This window comes from Sceloporus undulatus, chromosome 4 (assembly GCF_019175285.1).
Source record: "Sceloporus undulatus isolate JIND9_A2432 ecotype Alabama chromosome 4, SceUnd_v1.1, whole genome shotgun sequence".
NCBI classification, from domain to species: domain Eukaryota; kingdom Metazoa; phylum Chordata; class Lepidosauria; order Squamata; family Phrynosomatidae; genus Sceloporus; species Sceloporus undulatus.
Window position 1 is genome coordinate 208,342,592 of NC_056525.1, and position 12,204 is coordinate 208,354,795.

General features: G+C 41.9%; 1 protein-coding gene across 18 annotated transcripts in view; it reads right to left on the reverse strand.

Moving 5' to 3' along the window:
• Window positions 1-12,204, reverse strand: part of STAU2 (staufen double-stranded RNA binding protein 2) — a 256,673-nt gene that overhangs the window by 198,120 nt on the left and 46,349 nt on the right. For all 18 annotated transcript variants that reach the window (XR_006103436.1, XR_006103437.1, XR_006103438.1 and 15 more), the window contains one exon: window positions 2,587-2,694. Coding sequence is in view for 14 of the 18 variants with exons in the window: in XM_042462315.1 (XP_042318249.1) it covers window positions 2,587-2,694 (108 nt within the window). In the remaining 4 variants the exon portion in view is untranslated. The remainder of the gene's footprint in view (window positions 1-2,586; window positions 2,695-12,204) is intronic.

The window sequence follows — 12,204 nt, forward strand, 5'->3', positions numbered from 1 at the left end:
AAAGTATAGTGTTTAGATCAAGAGAAGTAATAGTGTCATTGTATTCTGCTTTGGTCAGGCCCCACCTGGAATATTGTGTCCAGTTCTGGGCACCACAATTCAAAAAGGACATTGAGAAACTGGAGCGTGTCCAAAGGAGGGCGACTAAATTGATGAAGGGTCTGGAAACCATGTCCTACGAGGAACGACTTAAGGAACTGGGGATGTTTAGCCTGGAGAAGAGAAGGTTAAGAGGTGATATGATAGCCCTGTTTAAATATTTGAAGGGATGTCATATTGAGGAGGGAGCTAGCTTGTTTCCTGCTGCTCCAGAGAACAGGACCTGGAACAATGGATGCAAACTGCAGGAAAAGAGATTCCACCTCAACATTAGGAGGAACTTCCTGACAGTAAGGGCAGTTCAACAGTGGAACACACTCCCTTGGAGTGTAGTGGAGTCTCCCTCCTTGGAGGTCTTTAAACAGAGGCTGGATGGCCATCTGTCAGGGATGCTTTGATTGAGATTTCCTGCATGGCAGGGGGTTGGACTGGATGACCCCCTTGTAGTCTCTTCCAACTCTACGATTCTATGATTTTCTTCTAGAAAAAATCACATTAAACATAGAAATACAGATTAAATTGATAACCACGTATTACCCAGTTTCTTTACATTACATTCACCGTTCTCTGAGAAATGAGCACGACAGGCACTCTGGTTCACTGAACATAGTGTTTCAGTTGGAGAAAGGGCACCTGCCAAGTTTGAAAAATAAGCCTGTTTTCATCCATACAAAAAGTACTAGTGTCACACAGTTGTTGTGGGCATGAGTAAAGTATATTAAAATACAGTCAGCCCTCTGTATCCATGGATTCTTTTACACTGATTCAAACATCCATGGCTTGAAAATTTTCTCTCTCTCTCTACACACACACACACACGTATATATATATTTCAAAAAGCAAACCTTGATTTTGCTATTTTATGTTTTATGTATGTATTGTATATAATGGGACATAAGCATCAACAGATTTTGGTATCCATGGGGAGTCTTGGAACCAAACCCCAGTGGATACCAAGGGCCCACTATACTACTTACATGGTAAATATAAGCTACAAATATGTACATGTTCATGTGTGAGTGTCATGTTTTAGTTTAGATGTTTCAGTTTATAGTTTTGCCTCAGGAAAAAAAAATATCTCTCTCTTCTGATCCCAATTTTAAAGAACTCTAAAAACAGACACACTATTTTTTTTGTTATTAACTGCCTTCAAGTCAATTTCAACCTGACAACCCTATGAATGAGAGACCTCCAAGTCACCCTATCTTCATCTGGTGTGCTCAGATGCTGCAGACTCATAGCCCATGGCTTCCCTGGTTGAGTCTAGCCATCTGGAATGCAGTCTTCCTCTTTTTCTACTGCCTTCTACCTTACCAAGCATAATTGTTTTTTCTAATGAGTCCTGTGTTCTCAAGAAATGTGCAAAGTATGACAGTTTCAGTTTAAACATTTTGGCTTCTAGGGATAGTTCAGGTTTGATTTGCTATAGTACTCATAGATTTCTCCTTTTATTAGTCCACAGTATCAGTAGAGCTCTTCTACAGCACCACATTTCAAATGAATTGATTTTCCTCCTGTCAGCTTTCTTCACTGTCCAGCTTTCACAACCATACTTAGAAACTGGTAATAGTATAACATGGGCCATCCTGATTTTAGCATTCACTTATATATTTTTACATTTCAGGATATCTAGTTCCTTCATAGCTGCCCTTCCAAGTCCTAGTCTGATTTCCTGTCTGAAATCTCTGTGCTGGTTAATTATTGAGCTAAGGTATGGGGAATCTTGAACTACAGTTGCCTCTCCATTTTTTGTGGGGGATCTGTTCCGGAGCCCCCCCCCCCCGACCATTCCCACAAAAACAAAAAATGGCAAGTATTCAAGCCCCATTAGCCTGAATTGAAACACGCCCTGGGTGCATACGCCATTTTGTCCCTCTGCGTTTGCCGTTCACAAAAAATTGATTGACATGAATGGCAAGACCACGAATGTCAAGGGATAAGTGTACAGTGCATCAACACTTTAATCTTACATGGCCTTTAATCTTACGTGGAAAAGAAGCTCTATTTAAAATAATGGCATGCGCAACTGCCACACTAGCGCCCTTGCTGCACACACGGGAATGTGCATCCATTGTTTTATATGGGGTTTGAGCATACATGTTTTCCCCTTTACAATGGGAGGGGGCAATGGATCCCCCACATTTGGGAAGGGTCCACTGTAATGTCATCATCATATACTTTTAAATTATGTATATCATCTTCATACACTAGCTATAAAGGTTCAAATTAAGCACAGTTTATCTGCTCAGGTGTAATGTATCTATGGTTGTTAGAGCAACAGTGTGTAGAAAAAACACACCCAGAGTAAGGGCATCCTGGAATGCAGCCATTACATTTTCAATTAATAGTAATCAAAATAAACAACCATTACTTTTTGAGGCAGTGTGTGTGTTCAGGAAAGCATATCCCTAATAATGTTTTCTTTCATTGTGTGTCTGGACAGAGCAAGAGGATTTTGTTTACAACAGAGTGACATGTAAAACTTACCTCAAAGCTAACAGGCATATTGCGCTTCAATGCAATTTCAAACACTACGCTGATCTCTGACTTGTTTGAATCTTTTTCCTCTTCTGTTTCATTACATGACTCTCCATTCTGGGCAAGAAAAATGAAAAAAAAATCTGTTAACTAATCTCTAAAATGATCTCAGTGAATTTTGAACAAGCAGTAAATTTATTTTTAAAAACACTACAGATACAAAAAAATCACAGTAAAAATTGAGTGTATTTTAATTGATTAATATATATAATATGCAATATTTTTAAGTATTTCAGTTATGCACCCAGAATTGCCAAATGGATTAATCAAATAATACCCTATTCTATCTTGCCACTTCCTTTGTTAATCAACTTTGGAAGAGTGATCTCCAAGGAAGAGGAATTTCACCAAATATTTGTAACATTTATGGCTTGCCCTTCTTCCTTCGGGCACTTAGGTGCCATTCATGTCTTTCCTTTTCAACACACCATTCAGGAAGAAACAAGACAAAGGTCCAAAACACACTGCAGAAATAATCCAGTTTGAGACTGCTTTAAGTGCCCTGGCTCAGTGTAAGGGGATTCTGGGAACTGTAGTTTTATGAGACATTTAGCCATCTCTGTCAGAGAGCTCTGCTGCCACAATAAACTACCATTCCCAGGATTCCCTAGCAATGAGCAAGGACAGTTAAAGCAGTCTCAAACTGGATTAATTCTGCAGTGTGTTTTGGTCCTAAGATTAGTGCCAGCAGTTCTAATGCATCATGTGCCTTAATCAACCTAGTGAGGAAAAGGAACACACAGTGTTGGATCATAACTAACTTATGGTAAGTCATTGCTAGGGTCTTCTAATGATGACCAAATCTAGATCCAGTCCATCCTCTTGATATCCAGCTGACCACTAGGAAGTCCAAAAGTTGGGGAGAGCAAAGTGTAGCCTGGGACTCCATGTGGACCCCAAGGAGGCTCCATGTGGACCCCAAGGTTGTTTTACTGGCCTCAGCCATTCCAAACTACCGAAAAAGAGAGTGGATTATTTTATATCCCTCCTTTTCCACAGAACTGGCAGATTATTTACAGATTTGATTACTATGTTCTCTCTAGGAATCTCTAGATTCTCCAGTGCGACTCTACTGGAGGTTGACTATAGAGTCACACTGGATGGCATAGAGATTCCTAGAGAAAACACTTCTCTAGGCAATTGTAGGTCCTTAAGCATGAGTCTACAGTCAATTTCTATCAGATGTTGACCACAGAGTTGCACTGGGGAACCTAGAGATTCCTAGAGAGGTATTCTCTCAGTTAAAAAAAAAAGAGTGGGTTTTTTATTTGCAGTTTTTCCATTTTCTCAAGGGTCCTATGCTCCTAATCCCAGAAAATGTGGAGGGCCCACTGTATTTCCAAGGAGACAGGACTTGATTCTAGTACAAGGAAGAACTTTGTTTTCTCATTTTTGACTCAAGCATAACCAAGTCAGTTCCATCACTTCTTGTTGTATAGAATTTGGTGCCAGTAGGCAAGAAAACAGTTTCCAGTTTCACTTATCCACACATATGTGGTTTCTTTCCAGTCATGGCCACTGTGTTTATCCTGATTTGGATTGACTAAGTAAAGAGACAACTATAATTTAGCTTCATGAGTTTAGCCCATACCTAGAGATACCTTCAAACTAAAGCTGTTTTAACCACAGTTTGCTTAGCACAGACATAATACTCAACAATAGTTAACACAAACTATGGGTTCCCATCCCAATCATGGCCAGTGAACAACTGTAATTTATCAATTCACAATCTGGGATAAGTCCTGCTTCCCAGTGGTGTTCACAGAATAACTTTATTTTCTGTCCACTCCAGCCCTCTGTATTGCTAGAAAACCAGGATTTCCCAGCCCTCCAGACCCAGTTTGGGGCAAACATAAGAGGCTGCAATAGGGAAGAGAATTTTCCCCTTCCTGATTCAACTGTGTTCCACCCTTCTGTCAATGAACAACATGGTAAGATACTGTACCAAAAAAGAACACACTCTGGAAAACTCAAAAGTTTGCTTTTTAAATATGGTTTTAGTGGCACAGTATTGCTCAACCTTACCTATAATCCTTAATCATTAGTTAGCAAAACAAACCATGGCTGTGTTGCTGCACAAAATTTTAGCATCAGGAAATAAAGCAGTTGTTTATCTGTGGATCAGTATTTGAAAGCTATGGTTGCGCCTGACTAAACAGTCAGATGTAAATCTATAGCACGCAGTCATTCAAATGATAAACCACTAGATCATTACAGTATAAAAGCAGACAGTAGGGACTGAGCAGAGGCTAAACAGGGACACAAGTGTTCTGCTGCATTATTCGGTGTCACTGGCACTCAGCAGTGACAGCCCTTGAGACCCTTTCATGTAAGCTCTCTTACCACCAAAAGAAAAATAAAGGAAAGGGGATGGACAGTTGATTGGTGGTTCCAAAAGATCCATGGCTTACGTGTGGTTCTCATCACAGTAGGAAAGCTCTTGGCTACATACTCCCTTCTCAGGCCTCACTTTGGCTCCTGGGCAGGAATAAACTGGCAGCTGTACAGCAGTTCTTTCATGAAGGCAGATTCGCGTTCTCATGCGCACCTTGTTTTCCTCACTGCTGTTTGTGTTGTGCTTTCCCCAGTCACAATAAAGATTCAGACCCATAAAGTCCCACTGTCCTGTACGTTAGAAGACTGTGTGCTCAAAACTAAGCAAAGGGGAAATGCTTAGAAGAATCTTATTTGTTCAGTACAGAGTTTGTGTCAAGTGCACCACATCTCCAAGTCCAATTCAAGCTCAGCTGTACATGCACCAGATCCTTCTGCTGCTCAGTTTCTTGCTGGGAAGTTTTATTATTGCTCTGGGCAGCCACAAAGCTACTGTATATACTCATGTATAAGTGTAGAGACTTTAATCAAAAAATAGACCCCAAAAAACTGAACTGACTTATCCACAGATCAATGTAAGTACTGCACTTTGACTCTTATTTTAAAAAGAACCACCCCCTGGTTAAAGGCAAGAATATAATCTGTCCTGGAAGCACTGATTCCCCTTTACTTTTTTATCCATATAGCCTTTACTATGAATTTTGTAATCTTTGGCATTGTTTTCCTTTGCTTCGGTCCTTTAGATATTACGTGCTCCTAAATTTTAGTCTTGACTTATCTATGAGTCATATCAAAATCCATTATTTTGGCCCCCAAACCTGCCCTTGACTTATACATGAGGTCGATTTATAGTTGCGTATATATGGTAGTTAAATATGAGGCACTATCAATAGGAGCCATGATATTGTTGAGCTATCTGTTATGTGACTTCTGAAAATGAATGGATTTTGCAAAGATTCTGCTGGTAAGGGAGGGCAATATGGAAATAATAATACTAGTCAAGTAGGTTTATAAAAAAACATTACTGAGAGTTTAACTACTGTTGCACTTTGAATACCCAGGATGTGCTAGGGAAATGCTAAGTATTATTAAAATACACAGCTAAGTACTGAAAATAACAATAATTAAGAGGAAACAAATCATCTTCTGCCACCTTCTGAGATCAGAGCTTGGTTAAGTTACTTTCTTTGGACTATAAATTCCAGAATCCCACAACCACAGCTGTAATCCAAATTTCTAACTCTCCCAGTCTTTGATAGCTAGCTCCATTTAACCCAGCACTGGTTAAATAAAATAAAATAAAAATGATAGCTTTGTATGAAACCTTTTAGAACCCTTGGTACTTAGATATATTATTATTATTATATGAATGCCATTGGGAAGGGGGGAAATCAAAGAAAATCTCCAAATTTCATTAAAATTCATGTTTTTAAAGAATCCCATGGCTTGCTCCAGTCCACTGGTATGTAAACTTCTACATACTATACTAACTTGGATTTAAGTTTCAGTGGGAACTGCAGCATAGTAAATGTGCAGAGGATTGTTAGCCATAGCTAAATTTTGCTGGATCTTGCTCTGTACATTGAAAGTTTAATACTACCCCTCTGCAAAGTTTTTTTAAAATGTTTGTTGTCTACTGAGATTTATTCATGGAATTATAGTTCCTCTGCCTTCTGGGTGTGGATTAAACTAGATATGACTGGTGAGATCAATGGCCATAATCTCTTGCTTTTTATTCTGAATAAAAAGCAGGTGCTGGGGCCAATACAATTGTGATTGAAATCCTGGGAAAGAGAGAGTTAACCCCAGCTTTAAATCCAACTCTCACTCTGTCTGTTAGAGCTTGCATGTTCCCCCCTTCATGACAAAACAGCTTCAAGAGGCAATGAGAAATTGGAAAATGGCATAGGGGGGATTTTTCTCCTGTGCCAGTGATTCCCAACATGGGCAGTACGCCTCCCTAGGGGTTGGTGAGGAGAAATGAGGGCAGAAAGGGGGTGGTAAGAGGGAAAAGGGGGTGTCAAGGGAGACTTCAGCCAAAGTATTGGTGTGCAAGATAGAAAAAGGGAACCATCAACTTTTAGGACCATGGTGGGGATGAAGGTTGCATGAAACTTTTCAGTATCCTTTAAAACCACTGCACAGCTTCACTGATCACTTTGTGTGGTGGTGCCACTCTTCAACTGCCTGTGCAAACTCTTTCCCTTAGCTATATCTTTTGCTAGTAGTGGTAATGGTAGTTGGGAAACTTGTGAGGCTGGGCATAGGGCATTGCTTCTGTAACCCAGAGTAGTGCCATTTTGGGACTGATTGACATGCAAGAAGTTAAAACATCTGCCAGCAGGGAAGATGTGGCAGTAAAAAAAAAGGTTCTTTCAGATTTGATATTCTGCTTAAGCTTTTTGGCCTTTGCCAGGACTTAGCTGGCAGGTTGGAGCACATTGCTGCTTCTGCTTTCTTTCATCAGACAAGTTGAGACAAGAGGTAGCAGAAGAAACAGTGTATGTGTTGGGAGGAGACTTTGTGGGGAAGACATGCCTCTGGGAAAGGATGGGGAGGAGTATCTGGGATCTGGGAGCACAACCTTCAAATGGTTTACAAACTGTCGAAGAAAATCCAGCAAATGCTTTGCTCAGCCAAGGACCAGAGAGACCCTCTCACAGCCTCAGGAGTTTACCGCATACCATGCAGCTGCAGACAAGTCTACATAGGGACCACCAAACGCAGCGTGCAAACCAGAATCAAGGAACATGAGAGACACTGCAGACTGGGCCAGCCAGAAAAATCAGCAGTAGCAAAACATGCTACAAACCATCCTGGGCATAAAATATTGTTTGAAAACACTGAAGTTCTGGACCATGCCAACCACTACCATGTCAGGATGCACAGGGAAGCCATTGAAATCCACAAACACCTGGACAATTTCAACAGGAAAGAAGAAACCCTTAAAGTAAACAAGGTTAGGCTACCAGTTCTGAAAAATAGCAAGATAAAGACTCAACAAATGCAAATGAGAAATCTCCCAGCAGACAATGAGCACTATCAAGCAGCCACAAATCTTCTTTTGCAGACTCCCACCCTGAGGCCTGCCATGTGCTTCTCAATTATTTTCTGTCATGCCCCCCCTAGGAAGAAGAAAACATTTCGCACCCCCCGCGCGACTGTAAATAGTATCATTTGTCTATAAAATTGTTATACGTACACCTCTGCCTAACATACCTTTACAGAGCCTCGCGCCCCCCTTTACGGAGCCTAGCGCCCCCCCTGGGGGCCCCGCCCCACTATTTGAGAAGTACACATGCAAATCACTCATGCTTTTCCAGGTCACACAACATATATACCCAACTCCTTTCCAGGCAATCATTCTCTGAAGATGCCAGCCACAAATGCTGGCAAAACATCAGGAAGAAACTCTTCTAGAACATGGCCACATAGCCCAAAAAACCCACAAAAAAACTATGGATGCCGGCCATGAAAGCCTTTGACTTCACATTTTCACAATTATTTAAAGGAATATTTTTTCTAACACACACACCAGCTACGCCCTCTTTGCCCTGATGAAGGAGAATTGAGAGTCCTTCCTCACCAGGGAGAAGCTTCTCCCTTTGTACCTGTTCAGCAACCAAGCAGCTGGATAAGCAGCAACTAAGAAACCTCTTGCATGCACTGGCCTTTGTTGGAAGGGCAGCATGAGCGAAAGCCAGCTTCTCCTGTGTTTCTCCCAGGTTGTAAAGGGAGCAGTGATTGATCAGCTAATCAAGCAGTGAACAAAAAGCCTCTTGTCTGTACTCGGTTATGTTACTGTTGAGCTGCATCTGAGTGCACAGGCAAGAAGCTTCTCAGTTGTTGCTTAGCCAGCTGCTCAGTTGCTGCTCCCAAGCGATCAGTGGCCAGGACTGGTTGTTGGAATTTCCAGTAGAATAGTAGACCTAATTATCAAGAAATACACATGGCGGGGCATTAGCGTTGTCACTCAAGAAGAAAGGGGGTGGTAGCTGGAGCTAGTTTGGGGATCACTGTCCTATGCCACTGCCATGCCTTTGATCCATTTCTCTCTCTCTCTCTCTCTCTCTCTCTCACACACACACACACACACACACGTTTAAACCTTTATAAAAAGTGAATACCTGATTCGCTTGCATTTCATCACTCCCAAACTCTTTTAGATTTAGCATTTCTATTGTTCCAAGTGTTCTAATCTGCAATTTAGATTTGAAACAGCCCTTATTTGTTAATTTACCTTTACACAATATTAAAAATATTTCCTTTCTGGAATAACGAAAGTGTTGACTTGCATAACTGCAAGACTGAACAAACTAATGATACACCAAGGGACTAATCGACTGAATGCCTAAAACCATCTGACAGCTGTTCAGAAGCTGAGTCAAAATGACTGTGTGATCTCATTCACATGCACAAAATTTCATATCAAAATGTCATCATTTGGAAGATTTGAATGAATGTGTGTGTGTGGGGGGGGGAATTCCTCAGGGTACAAATCAGGACTTGCTAATCTAAAACTGTGTATGGGTGGTTTATTTTACTTATTTATTTTTATTAAGTTTGAGGGAATACTTAACTCTTTTGTTACAGGAAACTTAAGTATAACACAGTATCGATGTTTCCTACTGACTGCACCAAAGCTGATATTTTCACAGCACCCTAACTGCAATTGAAGGTTCATCATTGAATATTATTTTACTTCTACCTAGTACCTGCATTATTTGGCATAGAGTAATTACAGTAGGCCCTTGGCATCCGCTGGGGTTTGGTTCCAGAACCCTCCATGGATACTGAAATCAGTGGATGCTCAAGTCTCATTAAACGTAACGGCATAGTGAAATAGTATACCTTATATAATATAGAAAAATCAAGATTTGCTTTTTGGAATTTACACCTTTTTGGAATATTTTCAAACCATAAGTGGTTGAATACATGGATAAAAAAATCTGTGAATATAGAGGGCCAACTGTAATTGTCAGGCATGAGCAGTTTTCTGGCCTATAATACAAACACTCTTCTAGCTCCATACAAGTAAAAGAGACCAAGATCTTGCTTCATAGGCTGAAATGGCCCTGACCTGTTTCAGAACTCACATGCGCAGATCACACACATGGCTGAAATGGCAGGAAAAAGGTCCCAAGCTACTTTAGGGCTTAACATCAGAGCAAAAAAGCAAGCAATCAATCAGTCCCTGATTGTGCCTATTCAAAACGGAAAGAGCAAGCCATCACATTGGTTTGTGGACTGTGTGCCAGTGCAGAGACAGTGGAAGGGGCCAGGTAGGCATCACCACTATTACTTGCCATAGTTATTTTTGTAGCCACTTACAAATAGATCACATTAGTGGTCAGCAGCATTACTGACACATCACACACCCCGTGAAACAAAATGATGACACCATATTATCAACAATAACACTGATTTAATAAAATCATTAACAAACTAGTCAGCCCTACATTGGCCATGGGGGGGGGGGGCGGAGAGAAAGGAGATATGTAAAGGAAAGAGGAGATATCATGGCTGGAGAGACACTTGTTGTTTCAGGTCTTGGAGGCTGCCTTGGATCTTCCTGAGCTGGCCCTCCATGGTGGCAAACTTCTGCTCCAGTCAGTGAACTACAGGGAGCAAACAAGATAAAAGGAGGCGTCCACTGGGTGGACTAATATACTGTATGTGTAGTCTAACAACTGTGTGATCAAGTAGTTGGTTTTGTGGGCTGTCCAATAGGCTGGTGACTGTGTGGAATGAGGGAGGGATTGGCTGCTGCTAGCGGAGCATCCATGTGCTTGTGTGCATGCATGTGCAGTGGAACAGAAAAATAATAATGGTGCAGCATGGCTTGTAGTTGTGATTGCTCTGTTATGGCACATCCATTCTCATAGTGGGAGGGAGCAGTATGGACTCCATGTGAAGCCAGGGGGTGAGCTGGCTTTTCCCCTCCATCTACTTTCAGCCCAAGTCTTAAGCAGGCAAGAAACAACAGGCCTCTGCCTGCCAAGAAGAAGAGCCCTCCTCCTGACCACCATCTAGAGGGGAGAGAAGCAGAGTCATGATGTGTTATGTATTGTTAATCTGATATTGGAAACCGCTTTGATCATCCACGGAAAAGTGGTATACAAATAAAGCTGCTGCTGCTGCTGCTGCTGCTGCTGCTGATTATTATTATTATTATTATTATTATTATTATTATTATTATTATTATTATGATTTTCCAAAGCAACCTCTACTACAGCAGTGCCCCACAACCATTTTGGAATATAATCTACCATGTAGTAATAATGCCATTAATAACTATTACATATGCACTATAAAAAATTATAGGGTCTTTCTAGAAGGAAGATCATTATCAACAACAACTCCAGTTCACTTGGCTTACATCTGTTTTTCTTAAGGACAAGGGCTCAAGGGAGAGCCAGTGTGGTGTAGTGGTTCAGGGGTTGAACTACAACTCTGAAGACCAGGGTTCAAATTCCTGCTCAGCCATGGAAACCCGCAATGTGACCTCGGGCAAGTCAAACTGTCAGTCTCAGAAGAAAAACCCCTCTAACAAATCTCTCCAAAAAAGCTCATGATAGTTTTATTTATTTATGTATTTCATTTATATCCCGCCTTTCTCCCCGGAGAGACCAAAGGCAGCTCACAGATAAAAACCTTTAAAAGAGGCCACAGTCGGGGCATTAAAAGGGAGCCAGCCTTCCCTCCTCCATCTTCCTCGGCGCGAGGCTTGGGAGCGGCACCTGCTCTCCCCGGACCACCCTTCCTCCCACCTGCAGCCAGAGAGGACCCAGCCGGGGCATTAAAAGGGAGCCGGCCTTCCCTCCTTCATCTTCCTCAGCGCGAGGCTTGGGAGCGGCGCCTGCCCTCCCCGGACCACCCTTCCTTCCACCTGTAGCCAGAGAGGCCCAGCCGGCTTTGGGCAGAGAATGACTGGGGTGTCTCTTCCCTGCCCTCTTTACTGTACTGCAGGGGGAGGGGGAGGATATGAATGTGGGGAGTGTTTTGGCTGGGGAGGCAGAGGGTAACTCTTCTTATGCGAGTGGGGCTCCTATTGAGGTAGTGTGAGACAAGGGGAGGTATGGCGGTAGGAGAGTGGACCAGCGTTACAGGGGAAGGCGAGCTCGATGCTTAATATCTATCCCACCTTCCTGTCTCTCTTCTAACCAAAGAGATCTGAGGGTCGCTCCAATCGTACCACAAACCCTGTCTCTGCTCCTGTGCAATGCCAGGTCT